Source organism: Rhopalosiphum padi, chromosome 2, assembly GCF_020882245.1.
Source record: "Rhopalosiphum padi isolate XX-2018 chromosome 2, ASM2088224v1, whole genome shotgun sequence".
Classification (NCBI taxonomy): domain Eukaryota; kingdom Metazoa; phylum Arthropoda; class Insecta; order Hemiptera; family Aphididae; genus Rhopalosiphum; species Rhopalosiphum padi.
The window spans coordinates 77,686,600-77,712,657 of NC_083598.1; the positions used below are offsets into that span (position 1 = coordinate 77,686,600).

The window sequence follows — 26,058 nt, forward strand, 5'->3', positions numbered from 1 at the left end:
ATAACAAAACACCCTTCCGACATCGTACAGCAGCCGTGCAAACCGTAGTTAAACACCATACAAACCATATTATCAAGTCAGCTAGCGGTTATACGTATATAATATTTTACGTTCAGTTCAGTTCTCGGTACCGCACTACCGCGTAAAGCGTATTGCTGCGCTATAGAGATTCAGTGAGAGACAAAATTAAAACATAAACGCGATGCAATTTAAAAGTAAAAAATGGTTTTCTCCGCTCGCGTTTAGTGTACATAAAAAAAATACATATGGAACGATGCCCGCAACGTGCTGCGGCAGTCTGTATGGCGACATCGTGTAGTCTGATGTCAAGATGGACATTCGTCTCGACAGCCAGGTGTTGATTGTTATAGTATTATTAATATTATTGTTCGTTGTCGCTCAAAGTTTTGTACTCAGCATAGACGTGTGTGGCTATACCAATATATATGCGCTAGTCCGTCGTGTCGTCTACTCGACGTCGTGTGATGCAGACAATAGGTACGATATATTATACTATATATACGGTATTAAACGATATTTTATAAAATTTTCAAAACCGGATAAATTTTATGGAAGCGCTTCTGCACGGATATTCTATTCGAATGGATTTTCTTAACACTACTAAGATACAGACAAAATTTATAGATATCGTCGCCCGTCGATCGGTCATTTGTACACGTATAACGCGTATAAGTAATAGCCGAGACGTGTATATACAATATAATATGCTCGCTTAATGTACGAACGACATTCTGCTATAACGCAGTATAGGATATCGTCTTCTTTTCTTTTTTTTTGGACTTTTAAACATATATATATAAATATATATATATATATATATATAGACTCTAGTCACTATAGAACAATTTAATATTATCAATAACGGTTTATGTAGATATATACAATATATCAGGACGCGTTAAGTCCGTTAAGAGTCCGAGTCGTTTTCGACAAGGGATCGTTTAAAATACCGCTGTGTATATTATTGTATTATATATATAATTTAGTCGGCGGTGGCGTGTAATAGAGCTAAATTTATTGCAAATTGTTATCCGGCATGCTTTTTTAAAACACCTCGCTCTATTTTTACGTTTAGTTAGAGAGTTCTCCCGCCGTGCCTAGTCCCTATATACAGCAAAATATATTATGTTCTGTGTACATGATAAACATACTATGTATTTACTTACGATATAGGTAATAGAACATAGCAAGTCTTAGAATCCACATATTTTTTTTTTTTTAGTTCTGTAAAGCTATACATATTATGAACATTTCATACATTTAAAATTGATAATATTTAGTCATAATGTTTGTATACATTAAAATACCAACAGCCATTAATAAAATGAAATACTCGCTTAGGAAAACCATACAAAATCAACAACTGTTAAAAAAAACTCTGTATAAAAAAAAAGATAAATTATTGATCGAGATGAACATAAATTATTGATCGAGATGAACATAAATTATTGAAAACTTACTAGAGTCTCAGCTATCCACAAGTATTTTCGACATTTAGTTATATACCTATTTTAAATGTATATAAACACCACCATATTTCTAAGATAGAACTATATAATATGAACTTACGTACATAATATTATATTATAATCTAACATTTAGATACCAAGCTCTATGTCTAGTTAGTAGTAGATAGTATCTTTGTTCGGTCCTGTGGGTATTTGAATAAAGGTTTTCTTGAACGGTATCTCCGGACTCCGGATGCTGTACAGCGGTGGCGTACAGAAAATGGGGCACTTATATAGTTATATCTGAACGACCTATGGGAATTGCATTTATGCGTATGTACTATATACACATTGTACGTATAAAATACATGTGTGGAAGTAACGAGACTTGTTATACGTATATATATATATATATACGGAGTACCGTGCTCGATCTTTACCACGTCGTTATATTATTGTAATATATGTATATATATATATATATAATATTATGGTCGACGTTGGCCAGCTGGTATTTATAAGCTGTTGATGGTTTACGCAACTGTAAGATTCTAACATAATACCGTCTAAAACAGATACTGGAAATTGGAAAAGCTGCCCGGGTGGTGTTTTTAAGTTATTTCACGTGCACGGGTAAATATCCTTTTTGAATAACATGTGTAATATAAGGATAATAATAATAAAATTATTATTATAATCCTTCCAGATTTCTTCTTAGAATAAGACACAATATTTCATAGTAAAATATTTACATAATGCATAATTTATACAACACTACACTAAGTAGTATTCCATTTCCATATTAAAATAACTTTATTATGTACCTAATAATTCTGTTAATGCATTTTGATAATAATCTATACTGCAATAATTAACATACTTTATGCATTTAACCGGGCGTTTTAATAAAAATAATTTTATAATTATTCTATGGTATGGTCCCTGTGACCTTGTTATAAATTATAAGAAATTCATGTGACTATACCGAGGAAAATAATATTGTTTGTTTCTCCACCTTTTTGACCAAATATTTATAACATATCGTTCTTCATCTTTCTCGTTCTTTTATCAGACCGTACTAATTTATATCTAAATAGAGACTTATTTATTTAAACAGTACTCTTAACCATCGATATTTTCTCAGTGGTCTTTTTCTTATCAGATTCTTCTTTACTGTAGTAAAATATATATTTATCGTGATTTGTATTAAATATTATAGTGATAATTCAATAGGTAACATATTTTTTTTTTTTTTTTTAATAATGGTTAATCTCATAATGAATTATTGAATATAAAACACAAGTTTTTGAATTTTTTTTCTTAAAAAACTAATTATTCATTAAATAATCAAATACGAAAAGGCAAGTAGCATACATTTAAAATGACCCATAAGCCACATTTACATAAAAAATAATAAACTTGAGCATATCAAACGTCAAGACTATAAGGTAAAATGTGTTAAACTATAACAAAATTTAAATAATCTATTCTTTGGTTCTATCGTTCTATGGAAATACATTTGAAATTCAATTTATGTATTTAGAATACCAAATGACCTAGTAATATTATATTGTTTAATCTACTTTTCAAACTTTATTTTTTACAAGCTACTTTTGAAGTTGTCCTATTTTTCTTACATGAGCATGACACTTAGTAATGTTTTCATAATTTATATATTCGTACTTTACTATAGATATGTCAATTTCAATTAAATCCTGAAATAAATCAATGCGTATCCTCATTTCTAGATGACTGCAGCAAAAATGATTCAGCTCAGGAAACAAACTTTGAACGGTTATATCTAAAGAAACTTGTACCGTTCCATTAAAGCCCGTGAACTAGGTATAACAAGTCATTGCGTTCGAGCAATAAATTACTTCTAACTAGTGAGAGCACAGACGAATACACATCGCGTTCGTTTTGATTTACTGAGCCGTATGATTGAAATAACTACATACTTATTCTATATATAACTCGTTCGCCATATGAACGCATTATACATATACATATACATATGCGTGCACGATGCATACACAGTGACGTACATACGTATAGGTACATAATTGCATACCGCTTTTCAAATCAAATGTATACCGGTTAATGGGTTATCTATATTAATATTATAAAAGCTAAAATACCGAACATGTAAATTAATATTTAAAGTACCTGCGGTTATTATAAAACACGACGTTTTCATACCAAAGAACATAGTCGAGGAATCTAATCATCATATTACGCGCGATATAATGTCTATCACCTACTACAAATTCGTAACGATATATTGTGAACATGTCATAACAATATCATATCATATATTTTTACGTTTTTAAGTCGAAATACCAATACCGCACAACAGCGTTATGTCGACAGCAGATATCACTACTATACATTGCATCGCGCTGTATTTCACCAGTTCCTTTTTCAGGGACCGTGCGTCAGTCGTGTTTGTTGGCACACTCCCTCTGGGGCTAAGGCTACGAGCCGTGCTCAAAAACGAGATCTTGCGCCATCTGTTATTTATCATATGCATTTATTGCGTGTCGTCATGCCCGCGGGACCGATGTCCTGTTTGCTCCGCGGTGTCTACTGCATGTTCGTTCGCATGCAAAAAGTTTCGAAACGGAGCCAGCAGAATAGAGATGCGTTGGAAGCTCGGGTGGATGCTGTGCGGAAATCGCGTGACCCGAATGCACACGCTGTGCGAGGAAAGTGCGATGAAAAATGTATAAACGTGACCTAAACTCTGAATACCTCCGTAAACTGCAAACACTGAACCCGCGATTTATGTACAGTGGTAATCCGCGTGGGACTATAATATCTGAATATTATAATATATACGGGCCGAGGCCTTTCTCTCTCCTGTTCAAACACGTGCATGATAATATAAACGAATTTCATTAATAGATCTATGTTTTTACCTGACCTATCTTGTTCTGCGGTGTGCCTTTAAAAAAAAAAAAAAAATGTAACAACATAAATATGATAAAATCATATCGTTATAACTATTATCAACGATCTATAACGATAGAGTTTTATAAAATTACCAGACACTTCGCTTTACGTCTACTGTTAACGTAATTTATTTCTAAATATCACATTACCAAACCTTCTATTAAATTATTATATTATTATACCTAACCATGATTTATATATTATAATATATACTTCCCGCAGCGTATAATATACCCCGTATGGCCGCTATCATGTTTTATTTCAGCACTGTTGTTCTGCAACAGTTAAACACTTTTCGTTTAGACCTACACGAAGTCTTCGTTTTCTTTAAAACGTACACACGAGTTGTGATAGTATAATTTTTATATTATAAAGATAGCCTGCTCCTACATGCTTTTTTGCTTTTGTTAGAGACAAATAAAAACGATTCAAAAATGTATGCACTTTGTGTATATAGTACTGTATATATTATTATTTGAAAAAAAACAATTCTTACGGATAAAATATTCACGAAATAATCGTAAAAGGCTTCTAAATAATATACACTTACGAATATTGTCCGTTGTACGCTGCGTTGACACGAGTTTGCCTCTGACAATTGTATAATATTATGTATATACGCGCGATTATACGAAAAAAACATGTTGCAATATAGCGGCATTGCAATACGGTAATTTTACGCAAAACTATCATATTAGATCGGTATTATTATTATAATATATTTTGCAATGCGTACAAGATCAAAATTGTATAGTATATCATACAAACGTCATCGATTGTTGGTTATGTTAAAAATCTCTCGAAATACGAAATACCTTTTTTTTTATGAAATTTATATCTGTAAACTATTTATCAATACGAGTATAGTCTGTATAAAAATTTACATTTAGTTTAATAGGTAGTCTTACTAACCTACAAAATGTCTAAATATAACCAACAGATAAAAAAAACAGTGTATAGGTAGTCGGCACCTAATATAATATTATAATATATTTCAAGCCTAAGTTTGTTACCTCTACTTGTTTCTAGTAACTTTCTGAAAAAAAAAATAAGCAATTTAAAAAAGTTCAATGTTTCAGCCTTCAAACACTATTATTCTCATACGAATAAAAGAATAAATATATGATATACATACTACACATATATTATTTACATTAAAATATGGCAGACAGACGTGTGCAGATTTAACTGGGGTGAAACAACAATATATTTAAGTGCGTAATAGTATATAACTTGAAAGTATATACGGCACCGCACACGAATACACGATCACTGCTTGGGTTTTTGGTTATACCCTGCAGTGTGCGTATGTCTGTGTGGAGAGGGGTGTAATAGATCACCCTGAAAAACTTTTTCATCACAAGAAATGTAAGTTTTGTCGTCATTGCGTTATCGTTAAATTATATGAACACAATCACATACTCGCGAAAAGTTTGATCAACTATAAAAGAAACAAAGAAAAACAACGATGTCGTCGTGTGTGTTGGACCCTTGTAATGAGACGTAGGTACTGCTTATTGTTCAAATCCTTGAAAATGTAAAATTATTGCTTGCAGCACTCGTCCTTCGTCTAGCCTGTAAATACGTGTTTATATCAGAATATAAAAATTGTGATAGACATAAAAAAACACGCTTTTATAAAGCCAATTAATTCTCGGTAGGTCGGAAAGACCGTCCCGTGCAACGCTTATGATAGGTAAGGTTTTCCCGCTGAAGGACATCTCGCATGACGGTGTACTTGAATAGGATGTACACGGTACTGCAGAAGCGTATTGAATTCTCGGGTGTGGCGAAAACCACAATAACATAGTCCGAGGTTTTGAACGACATTGTTTTGGTAAAAGATAATAATTTAATATTATTTTTTACATAAAAGTCAAAAATATCGTTTTTTTTAACATAATCAATATGTCCAGATGAAACAAAACTACACTTATTGCTATTATACTTTTTATTTACTATATATTTTTGTTTTCGAATTCCCAAACCATCAGTTTTATATTTTCTATGAAAATGCAAACGGGTGTACGTTACGCATTGTGCATAACAAAAACATTTTCAAATGATAAATGTGTGTGTAGGTTCGCCAAATTCGCGATGATATTATGATATGTCCATGGCAATAATATTGTAAAAGCTGCTCTACGATATATAGTAACACAACTTATCGGTTTTTCTACTTAATTATTAATGGGCATTACCACTAGGTGCCAATCCATTCAAAAATGTCTGTAACTTAAAACAAACTATAACTCTTCTTTAGTTAACATTAATGAATTACATAAAACTAATAACAAATTCAAAAAAATATCCCAACTTTTTAATTTTTAATCCTTTATTCTTTTAATAAAAACTTGTATATATTTTGTTAATCAAAATTATTTATTATGTAAATTAATTAATACTAAAATACGTTTTTTAAGTAATAATCTAAATCTAAATACGTAGGTATTTATGTATTAAGTATTATAATATTATGTTTTTTTATATATTATATGTTTTATTAAGTGCCTACATGCAATGATGGTTCTATAAAATATTTTAACTAGGTATTATATTCAATTAAATTATCAAATGAGTACCTAAATCATTAATTTTATTTTTCGTGTATCTATACATAAACTAATAACTATATACTTGGAAAGTAAATAAAATCAGTTTCGATTAATTTTAAGACTATGAAAACGGATGTTTTACAAAATTTGAAAAAAAGTCCACCAGCAATCAGGAGCCAAACGGACATTTGATTAAACGAGATAGAATTTTTTGTTTTCAATTTACGATGTATACATTTTTATATAGGTACTATTATCTTGCTCTACTATCACATATAAACCGCAGTGTTTTAATAAACGTTCTGTACTCATAAACATTTATATAAAGTACTTAATACTCATCAAAGAATAAGATTGTCTACAACAATGATAAAATAAGTTAAAATTATTAGTAATACTACTATTTCAATTTGGTTTGTTTACTTATTATTAAGTTGGCTTTAATCCTATAAATAATGGTTATATAATACCATGCGCACATTGTATAGAGATGGTAAATATTAAATCGTAACACACGTGTAAAAATTCGGACACGGACGTGAAAACTAATTGTGCTTTAGTGTGCTCCCAAAAATAATCGTTAAATATGTGAACGTTTTGATCTCAGTCGTGCCTAAATGGATAATATTGTGTACGGATCGTGATAATATGGCGATTGACGTTTATACGGTGGTTATATTATTGTACAGCAATATACGTGTAGCACTCGCTTTGTATCGGACCTCGCAAATTACATACAGCGACGAATTCCGCGCTCACAGCGTCCGTAAACGAAATAATGGTCTGTACACACATGTACACATCTCACGATGATATAGTCATTTTACATATGCGTTTTATGTCACAATTTCGTCGCAGCGGTTGCAGTCGACCGACGATTTGGGGCTGCAGTTCTGCGAATGAAAACAAAAGCTCGCCAACTGCAGAAACCCCGGCGTGTTTCCTACTCGTACAACACACCGTGCACTGCATGCAACACGCCTCACCATTTCGTAAAAAACATAATACAATATAAAAATAAACACAAACAATAACGCGTATCCAAGTCATACAACATTATATCCGTTTCAATTTGGAAAACGCACGTAACAGCGCATATCTATTATATACGTAGTGCGTGAACAAGCTACGCTAAAATATTGAGTACCTATGCGCCGTATATACTGCACAGGCATCGATAACAATGCGTATATATATACAATAAGGTGCCCGGCGAATATCTGACGTATTCACACGTTGTTTTTATGTAAAATAATATTATCACGTGTTTCTGATACACTCATCCGTACACCTAACCTTAACACTCGTATTACTATTATACTTCCGCAACAGTCTTTTCACTGCACCTTTCGTATATAGTTCTATTATACTTAACCACGTATAAGCTCGTAAATTAACTTTCCGGCAATCAGTGCGTGGTAAACTTGGTATACTAAATTATATAGCTTAAAAAGTTTAAGTTTGACAAAAATATATATAGGTAGTTTATAGTATTCAATGGTACGTTTTATCAGATAGAAATTAGCTGAATTCACGCGTCGTCACATATTCTACTGTTTTGTAAACTTATTGAACCGTACTTACGTTCTACAGTATTTACGCAATATTATCGCAATACGTTTTTTATATTATATACAATAAATGCACTGTTCAATAAATGCTTAATATACATGTATAAATAGTATCTACATACATACATACATATTGTATATTAAACATATTATCGAGAAAAAAACATTTACAAGCCCGTCAATTAAATTTTTTTGTGAGAATGTAATTGAAATTGAAATGTCAATTGCATACCAACATTTTGTTTTTTACAATAATTATAATAAAGAACAAATATAATATCGAGTTTATTTTATGTAATAATTATTCATTTTTTTTTTTTTATTAAAATTGTATATGATATTCATCATTAATTGATTTATATTTTTTAAACTTGTTTTCATTTAAATGTACAATATATTTCTGAACTACTGCATTCACGATCGAGTGAATAATATATATATATTTATAATTTTTTTTTATTTATTTATAATATAATCTACAACTTGTTACAAATATAACAATAAGTAACAGTAATTAACGATGTGTGATTTGAATGACGAATTTAAGAAACCTTTCAGTAAAGCCTTGCACTTTTCAGTTATTTATATACATTTATTTACGTTCATAATATTATAAATACAATTTGGACATTAACTAAGTTAACAAATTCTGACACTACTGCTTTTTTAGTATTTTTTTGAGATTATCGGGTATATTGGTTGACGCAAGTACTAGGATTTGTGTAGTTTTGAACATTTAAGTTGAATTGTCAGTAAAAAGTTTTAGCTACGTCATGGACGAGTGAGTAGGCAAAATCATTATGTTAGGACTAGTTGAAAACGTAAAAGGGTGCTTTAGTTGTTATAGTTCTGAGGGTTTAGATTGGAGGCATTGCATACGGTTGATGTTTGAAAATTTTTCATAACCCGAATTGGATTTCGTACATCTACATTGACATTGGTATAAATAGAGTTTATATTTTAGTAGTTATGTTGATAATTTTATGTAGCTGACCAAAGTGCCATCATAGATGTTGCATATTTAAAACAAAATATATAAAACATGTATACTAATAATTTTTTTTAAATGCTACATTAGAAATCGTATATAATATATTCTAATATCAGTTATTAATTGTTTTATGAAATTTTAGTAAACCAGTAAACGTTCATAATTTATACATATACCTAGTCACAGTAAAATAAAATATTTCAAAGTCCTCGTGAAGTACAAATTTCTTGAAACATGTAATTTTTTAAAAACTTTCGCACTTAATTCGTAACACAGTAATTTGTACCTTCTACGTGGAAAAAATCAAAGATCGTCTGTTCGAGCCTTGAATGGTCCAATATCATTCAATTGGAATTTTAATAACAAGAAAAAGAAAATTAATAAAAGAAATTCGCCTTAGACAATTAAGACAACTATAATCAATAATCTATATTTCATATATTTATACTTATATAGAGAGATTGGACTTTAGTGATAGAATGGTCGTTATATTCGCTTGCTGTCCTAGAATATATGGTCCTTCTACGAGCATATTATATTGTTATATACGAGGAGTTAGGTTAGGGCCCTTTAAGTTTAAGAGCGTAAAAACATCAAACCATATGTATAATAGATTCTGAACGCGTTTGAGTTTCTTTTTTATACGGCGCAGAAACGATGAAATATATGAAAAATAAGAAATAATAGGGGCATCAAAATCAAATTACACTACCCACTTGCAGCGTTAGCAAAAAAGTTTAATAACTTTTTGTGGCTTGGTCATTAAATGTCGAAAAAAATGTCATTTTTCTCTTTTATACAATATAATATAATGTCAATAAATAGACACATTCGTTAGCACTGCAGCGGTGTAATAAGATTTCCGATTCCACTTGAAATCGTTAGGACTGTACGATAAGAGTCTGACATACTCAGACTACGGAAGATTTATTTATTTCGATCCTCGTCGGCGCAAAACAGCTGCGCAGTGTAAATTCATTGTGGAGTGAACCATGAGGTTGATATATAATATAAATAAAACATAATACACCTCGTTATCTATATAATATCGGCTCAATCAGGATTAACAAAAATATGTGAAACTAAAAGACTGCGAGACGATATACAAACGTGTGTGAAGAACAATATACAGTGTATTATCATGGCATTATATATATGGTGAAATACTGTGAAAGTTAACATCAGGCCCGGATTGGGCCGTAAGATTATTATGATACGTGGGCCGCTTGCCCATGTATCTAATAAATGTATCAAATATCTGGCTAAATTAACTTAAGCTTAAGAATTGGGTGCTAATCCGGCCCTGGTTAACATTTTAAAACCCGTTTAGCTATCATTTTAATTTGTAATAGTACGTTTGTAACGAACACACCATAGCTTGTTTTATTTATTTTTATTCCCCGAAACGCATTAATCTCAAAGCAATAAAGCGATAGTAATATAACAGAATAAATTTGATTTAATTTATATTTCATTCATTCTATGGTAATATTGTGAACAAAATATAAGCTTAGTACCCTGCAACGGATTTTGTTTGTTGTGATTGGAATAATTTTATAGTGTATAGGTATATAATATAATATTATGTATATAATGTTTTAAAAGAATTTAATTAACGTGTACATAATAATATTGATCGTGTATTATTATATTGTATATGTATATTATCTCTCTATTGTGTCATACACAATTGTGTATATTATTCCAAAACCTACGCTGTTTTTATACACATGGCACATTCCATGGTGTTTTATATAGGTAGATACAGAAATAATATTGTTATTGATGAAAATCCGCCGAAAATTCGTTTATTATTATAGTGTATTGAGTGTGTACGTGTAGTGTGTACACTACACATATCGGTAAGTACAACGTAATCATGTTTACACACATATTGTCACATTAGCGTATAATCATGCAAATGGTTCGCATTAGTAGTGTGTAGTATATTTTAACAATAAATATTAAATAATCATTGTACAACTATACGATATGTACATAAAACCAATATTAAAATTTATCTCGTAAACTAGTATCAAATTTAATGGAAAATCTTAACTATAGCCCGTAAATGTTCATAATTATAAATATTAATAACCAATTAAAAAAAAACTTAGTTGTAGATATTAAGTTGTTACCTTGTTTTTTTGACAATTATATGAGTGTATATACTGTAAACGCTCCTCATCGTTTACGTCTCCATTTCTGGTTGACAGATCGATAACCATTAAGAGATTATCAACTTCACCACATTTTATACTTTTGCTATGGAAAAAAAATAATGATTACTTGTTAATTTAATTTTTTGACGGGGTGGCTCAACTCTGTAATACCTCTTGACAGTGATGTACTGACTTTACGGAAATCTATAACGTTGTATCGTTCGTATATTTTTTGCAATCAAAAAGTATTTTATAATCTTATTAAATTGTGATAATATGATATTATTGTATTAGATTTAATCGCAAATAATAATAACGTTCGTCAAATATCCTGAGTAGACTGCGTAGAATATATTTGTGTTTAATTTAACGTATTGTACACTCGTTTCAGGCAACACTTTCGTGGCGAACGTGGCGCTGGCCGACCTGTTGATCAGCGGGCTCGTCATTCCGGCATCTGCTGTGGTCATCCTGTCCGGTCTACAGGATTCTCCGCCGGTGTGCCAGTTTCAGTGGTTCCTGTCGATTCTGTGTTGCCTGGTAACCGTGCTTACCATGGCCGCAGTGGCGGCCGAGAACTACATAAGACTCTGTCTGACGCCCGAATGCTACGCCAAACTTACCGTCACGAAAATCACCACGCTCTTGTTCGCTATTTGGATCGTCAGCTCGATCCTGGTCACGTTACAGTTTGTCTACAAGATGGGACCGGACTATTGCGCCAAAAAGGTAAGGCGAGTGCATTTGTATAATATCATTAATATCATATTATTTTATAGACGTCGATAAATAATTGTATAAATTATACAAAATAACTGAAAATAACTGTTTGAGTCGATATTTCTGTAACACATCTTGGATTGTATGCAATCAAATGCTATACTTAACGGTTGTATGTTGTGTAACTGCTTACTATTTATGACGTGAATAAAACATAACTATTTTTTTGCGTATTTTAAAAATTTTAAAAGCTGAAATTAGAATATTATAAGGTTTTTGTTACATAACTGCATTATATAGATTATCGGGGAAATAAAAAAAGGTGATGTTCACTGCTTACTCCTCACGACTCAGTATTCAAGTTTTCCAAAGTTTCCTAAACAATAATGCACGACTTTCTCCCTAATTATATCTCTATACCACATTGCCACATGTGGAAGACACATATTGTATAAAGTATAAATAAATATTATAACTCGTACAGTTAATTGTATTATAATACATGTATTAGGTGTATACTTGTGTATGTAAATCATGATCAAAAGTAAGTCACGTCAAAAGCCATCTCACCCGTCAACTCTTTTTTTCCAAGACATGAACTGCTTTTTTATCAGTGCGTCATTTTTCTGACAAGAGGTCAACAGATAAATGCGGCGTTGAATTATATATTTTTTTCGTCGACTCTTCCGAGAAAAATAGAAGGCACTCGGAACGTTCAACGTTATTTTCAGTTTTGAAAACCTTCTGGTATATCTTTATATGTTCGTACAGCCTTTGATGTTGTTTTACTAACATTGTTTTGAATTGTTGATAATATACGCATGATGGACAATGGTATTATTATACTAATTAAATAATAAACATCGGACCGACTTCATATCATAATAATACGCGCACGTTCAAAAGAAACGAGACGCTCAAATGCTCAATAGAGAGAAAAAATGCAGTCACCCGTGAAAGACTGCAGTATAGCGAATATTATATAATAGTATTGCAAAAATAACGATTCTTTTCCATTTTTAGACCTTTATCTAGTAGTTATTTGACCTTATAAGGTTGGATAAGTTTTTATTTTTGTGTATCACTATGCTGCAATACATTCTGTTTTTCTCATTATTGGTGTTGGAATCTGTATAGATGTCGAATGAAGACGCCACTGTCCCCATTATTATCGGCAGAGATTTTTTTCTTTACAACCGAATTAACAACAGCAGCAGCAGTAGGTACAGCATGAATGTTTGATTATGTGACGCGGCTATTGCAGCACAACAATAAAGAGAATCGCACATAACATAGATACACCAAAAAATAAAAATATATCATTATTATCTATTAATATCACTATATCGTGTGTGTTTTCGATAACCATTATCTATTTTATATTATAACGATCATTATTATCAACGATGATGAAGTAATAGTTAATACGTTTTCGATACTTTTTTAGACGTAATATTGACATCAGTTTAGAACGCATTGAACTATAACGCTCATCGTGATCGACCCTTCCTCCCTCTCAAAAACTGTCACTCTCATCTCGGTTGTATTAATTTTAATCAAAAATAAAGAGAAGAAGAAAATAAGGTTTCGACTTTATATTCAATTACACACTCCCATGAATCGTTCAAAACTTTAGTAATTTCGTTGACTGCAGTGTGTATACCCCTATATATTAATTATTATTATATTGGCAGGCGGTCGTCACTTTGATAAAAACCGTTCCCATGACAATGGTTATTTTCCAATTTATTTTGTTTTTCAGTACACGCTCCCAATATCAAGTCTTCTACACCAAATTAATCTTAACATTTTAACAACATAAGCTCGTACGAGGGGACATACACTCGACAATACTAATTACCCATAGTGTCTTCTCTGAGGTCAGATAGAGAATACACATCAGGGTTGTGAATTTAATGCATCACTAGTACATTATTTTAATTCTGTTGTTTTTTTGCAACATTTTAGAATAAATTAAGTTTGATCAAGATTTATCTTATAAATAAGTTCTGTATTATTAATATGCACATGCACGTACTTATATAATATATACTATTAATTTTTAAAATTGTTTAATGCATTCATTTTACTGCAGCAACCCTACAGTTTATTATTATTATTATTACACAGTTTTATCGACGTTTTCGCGACGCGCGCAGACATATTTTATCTATATAATAATACGGATCTACTTAATATATGATATGTGTCACACCCAGACGTGCGTGATATGGATAAGAGCGTTTTAACGGGAATATAATAATAGAAGATAGTCGCTATGGAATGATGCACACGCGCGCGTATATTATAAATTCAATAATAATATTATATGAAGTGTTGTATAGGTATTTTTTCGAGAATATAGAATCTATCCTATAGGACAGGGGTAGGAACCCAGGGATTTTTGTAATATAAACCAATATTGAGACCCGAAAAATATAAATTAAAATTCGATTTTATTATAATGGAACAAAGTTTTCTAAATTTAAGACTTATTATATTTTTTTTAATGTATATAAATTCCCGATTAAATTTTTAGTGAAATATATTAGTAATTTTTTACGGCTTTGAAAATCACGATTTTGCAATTATTTATAAAAATAGCTCATTTGCATACAAGAAAAGGTTCTGAACCTCTGCGATAGGGTATCGTATACTGATTTTCGTGAAGATACGGCAGTCGTAATAAAATCAGTAACGAGTCACGCGTATTATAATATGCAGCCTGCAATAGCCACAATACTTATACACAATAATATGAGATACGTCGTAAAGCTCCAGCGGGACGAACTCTGAGCTAATATAATTTACAGATGTATAGGTTAGGTTAGGTCATTGTTGAGTTTGACATATATATATATATATATAATAATATGCATACAAAACGCAATAACATATATTATAGGGTAAGTAATAAAATTTGTTCGAACCAGTTACACTATTAAATATAATATGACTCTAACATAGCCTACGGGTTTTACTACATAGAGCGTTCAATTCCAATATAAAAGCCTTAAAAAAAACTGACAAATTTTATGTGTCTATGTACAATATACATATAAATATGTAGTTATATAACTGACTTACCCTGCAGCAATGCTGGCCGGACCTGGAAAGAAGACGCTATCGGGTTCGATTTGATATTTTATTGCCAAAAAGTGGTATACAGCATTACTCCAAAGGTCTCTGTCTACAATATACGCATATAACATTACTCCGGAGAGAGGTCTATAGTATGCACGTGATAGTAACACATGATTTTTGAATCCGTCCAAACTCATCTCGCTGCTTTCTGTTTATATATTTTAACGATAGCCGATACATGACAAAATTCAGTACAGTTTTATACGATATAATATAAAAAAACACGTATGAGACGTAGCTATATCGAGACGAATATTCCGACAACGCGCGTTAGCGAGGGGAGGGCTCTATTGGGATGCACAAAAATACTAAATAATAAGAGATATTACAACATACGACTACACAGCTGTATACTATGAGTTATGACTACACGTGTGTTCGTTTACATAATTACATGCTGCCGTGTTGCAGGTGAGCAGCATCGTTCCGACACAGGCGCTGGCGGCCGGTGCCATCGTGCTGGCGCCGTTGCTCATCACGGCCGGGCTGTACATGCGCATCACGTACCAGGTGCACGTGGCCCGGCTGAACCCGAGCTTCAAGCCGCCACTGGCGTTCAACTGGGACTACTCGCTGATGCTGGCCAACGCGTACAGCTTCGTCATGTTCGTCGTGTTCTGGGCGCCGTTCGCCGTCGTCCTGGCGCTGGCCACCGTCCAGCGGCTGTCCGCGCAGGTGTTCTACAACCTCGCGTGGCTGGCCCTCAGCAAGTCGTGCTTCAACAACCTGGTGTACTGCGCCGGCAACCGGCACTTCCGCAACGCGTACGTCAACCTGTTCCACTACTGCTGCTGCAAGACAACGGTGACGTTCTCGCGGCGGGCCCGCGACGGCGTCAGCCGCCCGTCCGGCGACGTCCGCGTGCACATCATACCCGGCTACAACATGTACTCGTACACCAGTCCCACCAGGTCGCGCGAGTCGGGGTCGTGCCCGCTGCAGGGCAGGCCGCGGGCCAGGGCCAACGGCGGCGGCGGCGGCCTCGGCTGCGGCGGTGGTGGCGGCGGCGGTGGCGGCGGTGGCGGCCGCGACGTGTACGAGCTGTAAGCCGCCGGCCGATGATACTATAATAACAATAATAATATAATATATGATACGATATTACCCATACAATATATAATAATAATAATAATATGCTGTTAATATCGTCCGGCGCTATATTAATATAATGTTATTATTATGACTCCGCTCCGAACACGCATTAGATAGGTATATACCGTTATTATTATCATTATTATTATTATTATTATTACGCGTGCGATTCATATTAATATATGGCAATATATATTGTATATATGTATACATGCGCACGATTTTTTCTTCCCTCGTATATTATATTACATAAATATTATATAAATGCACACATATATACACGACATTACAAACCCCTACCCCTCTGGAAAAGCGCGTTCGCAGCATTTATATACACACGCGCGCGTCACACTCGCATCATTATACGTCCTATACATACAACCATATTATACATAATAATACGCCGTAATGCAATACAATAATATTATATGTGTATAGTATGCCGAATGATATTAAATTATGACATGCGCGCGCATGGTCACCGCCGCCGAAATTTTTAATTTGCGTTAAGGCGTGGAACGTAAGTCTCGTCGATTCGTCGCGTGTATATGTTGCGCGCAGTAAAAGAATAATCCTCGTAACTGCGGGGTATGTGCGAGTTCTATGGTCGGGAATGTCGGGCGACACGCGTCACGTGCAGACATAATGCAGTTATAACGCATATAATAATATTATTACGGATACGTGTGCGGGGTCGGCCGACCACATGCGGCGGACGAGTAGGATATTTCGGCTAATTAATCCCCTCTTCCCATAGCCGCCACCAACTACAGTCGGACGTTTATAACGAGACGGCCAGTGCCGGGTTTAACGAGAGGGTGCTGCAGGGGGTCGCACGGTCAAACGGGGCCTCGAGGCCGAGTAGGTACTTTTGGAATAAGCTTCGGGTCGTCGTCCTAGATTTTCTGACTTAGTAAAGTGATAAATATTATTGTGGATATTGAATAATGGTCGAGAAAGAGATTATTTTAGGGAATTACCCGCACCCGTTGATTTCAAACTATTCTGGACTCTCTTTCATCCCTATTGTAGTGACTCTAGGAACACAATATGAGCCCAATCATAGTTGAAACGTTTTCTTTTTAAAATCCATTTTATCAAATACGAAGAAAAAATATATTTCATAACTAAAGTGTCAAATTACTTATGAATAGATTTTTCCAAGATCAGCCATTATTAGTAGTTACACCCCCGGACTCTTGAGATCTAGAACCGGCACTGGACACAATCTCTCTGTAGATCTTTTGAAGCCGACGTGGCAAAAAGGCCTTTACCCGCGATCGCCGATAGGTATAGCGTGCAATATAACGGTGCAGCGCAGTCGCTTCGCATGATATGATTATTTTATTCACTCGTCAAACCGTATTTATTATAATAGCGTACGATGCCGATATACATGGGCGGTAAGTAGTGTCAGCTAGCGGACGGGAGGAGGGCGGAACAAAAATAGAGCCGTCCGTCATCGAGCAAAACGGTGCGCATCACACGCCGCCGCCACACGTGTCAATAAACGACGTCATAATTGTACGCTTACAGTAATAATGACTGCAGTAATAATATGCAATGTGGCGCGATAAAAACTGGTCGACTCTCCACGACTATATACCTATATACATACCTACCTACGGTTTGGCTCGAATGCCCAGACCGACGCGCACTTTTGTGAAACACGAAACGGAGGCGACAGATTTAGAATTATATTTTTCTCCTCGAGTAATATACAGATGAAGTACATATACCCCATACGTATTATATAAATCCTAAACAAGACGGCGATGGTGGCGGCAGCGACGACGACTTATTATGTGTGGCTGCAAAAGACTTTCTCGGTATCGTTTCTGATTTTTCGTATTTATTGCTGATCACAATGTACACAGTCACTGTACACACACTTGTTGTGCATAATATTTAGCACGTGGCGGGGGTTGAAAAGGAGCTTTTAAAAGCATGGTTTGAATGGTACTCCACGAGAACATTGTCGCAATATTTCATCGAGAGCATAGGACCGGAGGTATGATAATATACTCGCTAACATCCTGATACTTATTGTACCGACTACCTACCGCCATAGGAATATCGATATATAAATATTATTTTATTCTTCAATTTATCCCCCCCCTTCAACCCACACTTGCATTCCGACGTGGAACTCACCCGTTGTTCCGTATATTCAGGAAACCAATGCATTCCATCGTTGATTTATAATATATTACATAAGAATGTATATATATATATTATATATACTATACCCGTCCACTGTCCCGAGCCAAACAAGCGTTGTCAATTATATTACATGTATATACAGTATATATATTTATTAAACTATTTATAGCCCATATGGCACGTCTTATTTATTACACATAGATATATAATATATTTACACTGCAAGAAACGCGCAATTTATTTGAATCGTATCGGATCGGCGACATAATTTATATAATAAAAACAATTAAAAAACGGCAAGTCTAAGTAACATAATAGCATGATACATTATTATACGGTGACAATTATTAAATGTTCGATTTATTAATGTGTGATAAATAATAACATGCAATCGTCGTTTCGATTATAGTCGTATAAATATCATACGTTTAATAACTGGTATAGGTAATCTTTTATATTTTTTTTTTTCATCTACTGTGCTAGCTTATAATTTTTGCACGTCCTCTGGACTAGTAATAGCTAATAGTATACAATATGTTTGTATACGTTTATCAAAACTTAACAAATAACAATTTAAATTTATATATAGAAGATACAGGTATATTTGTGATAGCCATTTCACTCGGTTACACCACCTGGTCACCGTCGGGTTAAATATAAGATTCAGATTTATAAATATATATTATGTATAATATCATATGCGTTTAACATCTATTCGCAATCCCAATAAAAGCTGAAGCCTGGACAAATAATAACATAATTCTGTCGATTTAGATTGAAATATTATGGACCGTGGCTTAATATATTGTATATATGTGCGGGCGAATTTCAGCAATTTTAGCGATTCAAAACAATGAAAAATTAAATTCGAAAATAATCCCAAAACTACTTTATCACATATCTTCCACTCAATCCTCCCCCGTTCGTACAAAACAAATAACTGTAATAGAACCGTGTAATAATAAATTATAATATTTATCACGTCCATTTATATTGTTAGATATAACTTATAAGAGTATTACTAATACATCATAATGGATACAATTTGAAATTTGGATTTAGGGACCACTCGACAGCCGATATAATATATTATACAGGTTTTAGCTGCTCACGCTTGCAAATGATCAGTGGTCGTCATGATTTAGTTTTTTCGTTTAAATAAACCATATGCATACTAGCACAGTATAGTACGTAATATAATGCTTAATCTGTATTCGAAATTTCCGCACACATACATAGACGGTTTTACGAAAACAAAAGCGGATCGATGTCCACCGATGCAAATATACCGGAACTTTTTGTTTGTTCGTATTAAAATATGAATATTATATTATTCAAAACGTTATAAACGACTGAGTTTCCGACCATATATAATATTTATATATAAATACATAAATAATATGATGTAGTATTAAATATGTATAATATAGTCATTTGTATATTATATAATACGGAATAGGTAGGTAGTAGGTGTATATGTATAGGTATACTCGGAAATGTCATGGTAATAATAATTAACATAAAAACATAAAACACAAAAGGCTCTTATTCACAACTATTCCCATTCGCAGTATTATTCTGTATACACAACATAATATATAATATAATAATATGGTGATTTTGATTGTTTGCTTTGACTTTATGAGTTCAATAATAAATAATAATTGCTATTCGTCAAATTTCTGTTTTTCTTCTCCAATTACCCTATATTCTATAATAGTAATATGATATATTATATTACACTGGCACACCGCACTCGATGCAATACCTAACTATTTTTTAATTTATTTCTATCGAACTGAATCGGAACAATTAACAAAAACATATTCACGAACTCACGTCTTCCAGTAGTATCCGAAATTCTCGACGTTTCCGTAGTACCTAATGTGCATAATTTGTTCACAGAAATAAACTGGAGAAGTAGTATTATACATTTTAATGTACGCTTTTAAACGACTTTTGATTGCCATCGCCACCTCTATCGTGTAAAGTTTGAAGTACAAAATATAGTGCGTGTTCGAGGTTTACTGTTTGGTATAAAAAAAATCACAATAATTACGTAGGTCACATAATAAAAATTATAAATTTGCTACCACACACTGTTGTACTTTTACTTTTTATACCTAAAGGCTAATGCATTTGTGAATTGCAGTCAAAAAAGGAACAACTATATTTTGGTTTCTTCGATTTCTGTTTTTCATAATAAAGAGTACTATTATATCGCCAAAAATACTTATTCGTGATTACATAAATAAATAGATAAACTAAATTTACTTTTGCACCCTCTCATTTAAAAAAAAATAGATTCTTATAAGTATCTGACTTGTAAATAATAATTATACTATTATATTGTTATAACATTGGTTAGAGGCGTATAAATTGTATCTAAATATAAATACCTACCTCCGAAGCTGAAACACAAACCTTATACAGTAAAAACTTAATATAATAAATAATAAATACCGTATATTGGTATTTACTATTTATTTTAACTACATTAATTTAATTTTATATTCAAATTATAAGACCTGTAAAGAGATACTCTACCAAAAATTAAACCACGTCCATTTTAAAACGTTAATGGCCGACATACTTTTAACGTAACTAACTCGCGTTTTGGTTTAAACAATCTAAATTATTATTGTCTTAACTCTTGGCTCTTATTTTACGTTTTATTTTTATGCATTGTAGCTTACATTGTTTGCACATTTACACTTTTGTATGCACAATTCGTTGTTGTAAAGCCTTTTGGAACACAAAATTGCATTATATGCGCTAAATATGGAGATCTTCTTAAATAGGTTGGTATAAATGAAATACTTAATAAAGAATTCGTAAAAGTGAACCAAAAATACGAATTTCTACATTATCGTTCAGAAGTCACGTATCGAAAACTTGAGTGACAGGCATTATATTATTTAAAAATAAAGTCTATATAATAATTTATTCCTACCTACTACCTATGTGCTACGTCTATTAAATAATAGTGAATATATGCTACCTGTCCACATTTTTATTTGTACAATTATACATCAATTGAATAGAAATATCGCTACACACGTGTGCCATAGTATATATTACGAAAAACTTTTCAAAGACCACAATAATTGATTGTTAAACACGCCTCTGAAAGGGTTTCGTGTAATTATGTTAACATAAGTTACTATTACCACTATGTATAGGTATACGGTTCTCCATTATAATAAATATATTATATTAATTGTTTGTAAATAAACAATACGAATACACTTGAAAAAGTATGCGTATTCCAAAGACAAGATATTATAAATGTTTTAGAATATATTATTGTGTTATCAATACATTATTTATTTTCAAAACATACAGGCACCTAATTTTAAAAATTGTGAATAAAATGTCTTCAAATGTAATTATTTTATTTGTATACCTAATTACACAGTCACATAGATAGACGCATAATAATTTTACTCAATATAGTAGGTACTTACCAATACACTGCAAGTACCTATTCATAATAAATATAGGTACATAATATACAATCCCCCTCGATTTTTTTATTGACTTAGAAATAAAATTATATTATGAAAAGTATATAAATTATGTACTATATTTACCTTAATCTGTGTGTGTGTGTGTGTTGTAAAAATTAAGAATATCACATGCTACGTGCTGTGATCAGCTGTAATTTTTAAGTACCTACCTAGTATAACATACAATAATATTATATTTATGTATGACTATATTATATATTTTATAAGTAAGATTAAGTTACATAAATATTGTCATAACAAATTGTATTACACATATATATTATACTATTTAAATTTATATACATATTATTATAATATCTTATCTTAAAACTTATTTTATTAATTAAAAATATTACCTATCTATGTACTATGTAATTACTATATGTATTGCTATACAGCAACTTAAAAAAATAATCTTATAATAAATAATATGGTGTACCTATTTTAAATTACAAGTGCTTCGTACTTAAACTTAACTTTAGGTAGGTACCCATTATATTATTAACATATAACATGATTGATATTAGGTAGGTACTTATACTATTATTGTTTAAAGATTTAAGTTTAGACATGCATTATACACAATGACCGACCTACCTTCAGGCGGTATTTTTAAATAGCCTATCACTGTAATGAAACATGAAACATCCAATTTAAGACTAAATTTTGTGTCAATTTAATCTATATAGTAATTTTTGAACATTTTTATCAAAACATAAATTATTACGTATATATATATTTATAAAATATATAGACCTAACCACTTATATATTATACCATCACTAAGTTTGTCGCAAAATTGAACAAAACGGTTTCTTTTTAAGTATACTTACCTATTACCTATGATCTTTGTGTGAACCTTCCAATATTCTTTACTGTAATATTGTACTAAATAATTTTATAAATTTATGGTATAATTATGAGTTGGATGATAATTGTTTGTTTCTTATCCAGATAGGTGCCTTGTGCCTACATTATTCGATTTCACTTTCAATGATTAATACTAATTACCAATATATCATACATAAATCTATCGCTTTAATTTTATAATTATTTTACAACATCTTAAAATATTTAATTCAGATTTAATTTATTACATATCATTTGCATTCAGATTAACTCGCAGCCGGTTTTTTTGTTTTGTAATAACGAAATAAAATATTTTATAGACATATTGTACGTCGTTAACAAAAAAAAAAAAAATCTCGTGAAATAATAATTGGGACCACAATATTTTTTCTACTGGTAATTTTCAACAACAGATTATAAGGCTATAACAATTTTTTTTTTTATTAAATATTTGTTTTAAAAATTGAAAGTTATACACGTATTGTTTAAAATCTAAATCTGTGATACAATAGAAAGGGACGATTTTTGAAATTGACAAATGCTTTAAAAGGGTAATTATATTTAATAATTTAATTTCTTAAACTTTTAACGTCATGCTGTTCAACACAAAAATATGTTATACAAAAATTTATTTTTTTCGCTCAAACATCGTACTATTCACTATTAAAACATAATTGACAACTAGGTACATTTAGTTATTTTAATATGGCAATGGTAATATGTACTGTAGTCCACAAAATAATGTATAACTAAACAATAACTCATAAATAGTTCACAGCAACACTTGATTTTGAAATATTTATAAACCATATTTTTCATAGGTCATCATTTTTATAGTGGAAATATTATAATCCCAATAGGCTACCTAAAAGCCAAAATTATTAAATCATATTTAAATTTATGGATGTCAATATATATTTAAAAGAAGTACACACAAATTATATTTCAGTAAAGTTGTGATTGCGTAATATAATTTATACAAATATTTTATATCATTTTTCAACATAATATATTTTGTTTTTCATTGTGTAGGTCTCGTATTATAATAAATTATAATTATAATTTATATGTCTTTCCACATAGAAAAAATATTATTATTTTTGTTCCTAAAATATAACTCGTAATGTTAACATTTTTGTATGTCAATAATGCATATAATTATAGTTGTAAGCAAAAACATCTGTAATTTTATACTTAATATTTTGTGTGCGTAGAATTTAAAGTAAAAAACAAAATTAATACAAGAAAATTATTGATTACTATTCACCTATATATGCATAGGTACAATATTATATAACAGTAATTTATATCTTAAGATAAGGTGCTTTTTTTTGTGTATAACTAAAATTATGCATGTTTAAATATCCATAATAATACAAATACTTGAATGTTTAATTTGTCTTTTATTTTTTGAATCTTGGTCTAAAATCAGTGTTTAGAACTCAGTAAGTGAGTTGATTCCCAAGACCTACTTTATATATTAGTTGTTTCCCGGCCGCATTGGCGCAACCAGGGGGGGACTTAGCTCCCAAATTTTTTTGATTATTTAAGATTAAATAATAATTTAAGCATAAAGTAGTGAAAATGTGAGATAGGTACATCCTACATCCTATGCAATATGACGTAGATAATTATTATAACAGAATTATTCAAAAATAAATTGTATAAATATAAAATACTTAAGTTTATTTTGCAATATACATATAATTTAATAAAAATATTTTTATCTAATAAATATTATACGGGCATGCGGCATCTACCAGTGGCATTGCGGCGGTCATCGTCAAATATTTTAGTTTTATTTTGATGATTAAAAATGGACAAAAAAACTTATTTAGTATTTTTAATGTACCAAAAAAATTATCCGTGTTTGTACAGTTGTTACTATTGACTATTGATATAAAAATAATCTAGACTATCTTCCTAGTTTTTTGAAAACATGAAAGTAAGTAAATTTTAGGTATTTATTTGTGGGCCCCCTTAATATTTTAGATCTAATTGCGCCAATATCCCGGGTCATTAATAGGTATGCATGAGTTGATTCCCAGGCCATTAAGATGTAGGTGCGAATTGATTCCCTATTGTTGTATATCAATAGATTGAGCTGTTAGAAGTGCAGTCGAAGTAATATATGTATGAAATGCAGGAACAACGAGACTAGAAAATCCATGAAAAACTGAGAAAAAAACAGTTTTTTGAGAGAAGTGATATCACGGTATACTGGTTATCTCATTCCCTGTAGAAGGCAGATACCAATTTTTATAAAATCAATGTGTTTTACATTTTTACTTAACTACTAATTTTTTTAATAAATAATAAATTATAATATAATACAATAAATAATTGATAAATAAAAATTAAATGATTTTCAAAATATGAAAAACTAAAAAGAACATTTTTGTGAAACTTGTCAGCCAACCTTCTCGTGGTCTCTCGGATTACGCTAATAGGCTGAATATTTGACTAAATATTGAAAAAAAAAAATAATGACAGGAATCAACTCGAGTATTATACTTTTTAATGACCCGGAAATCAATTTGTGCATACCTCATTGTGACTTGGGAATCAACTCAACGGTATCGGTGTAGGTAAACAGGTACCCGGGAGGCTGGGAATTAACTCGTACGCAGCCGTTTAGAAATCCAGCTTAGTTCATAACCAGTTAGGTAAACCTTATTGTTTTTCATTTTTTAACACTATAATAGTAAGAACAATAGAAGTAAACTAAAATTGATTGAATACTAATTTAGTATTTACAATCCAATAATTAGTATTAAATGCTACAATGCTAGCCACATAACTCATGATCTTAAGTTTTTGATCACAATATAAAAACCAAGGTCCTACTTGGCTAGTTATAAAATAATTTCCAATAATCAAC

General features: G+C 31.7%; 1 protein-coding gene and 1 long non-coding RNA gene across 4 annotated transcripts in view; one reads left to right on the plus strand and one right to left on the minus strand.

Annotated features, from left to right (window-relative positions):
* Nucleotides 1–15,982, minus strand: part of LOC132919465 (uncharacterized) — a 42,485-nt gene extending 26,503 nt beyond the window's left edge. The window contains exon 1 of the long non-coding RNA XR_009660630.1: nt 15,508–15,982. This is a non-coding gene — a long non-coding RNA (uncharacterized LOC132919465). The remainder of the gene's footprint in view (nt 1–15,507) is intronic.
* The window catches only part of LOC132919462 (melatonin receptor type 1A-like), a 110,319-nt gene extending 85,747 nt beyond the window's left edge, over nt 1–24,572 (plus strand). For all 3 annotated transcript variants that reach the window (XM_060981097.1, XM_060981098.1, XM_060981099.1), the window contains 2 exons: nt 12,092–12,429; nt 15,976–24,572. In XM_060981097.1, coding sequence (XP_060837080.1) covers nt 12,092–12,429; nt 15,976–16,611 — 974 coding nt within the window. In that variant the 3' untranslated portion in view covers nt 16,612–24,572. The remainder of the gene's footprint in view (nt 1–12,091; nt 12,430–15,975) is intronic.
* Nucleotides 24,573–26,058: the final 1,486 nt, after the last annotated feature.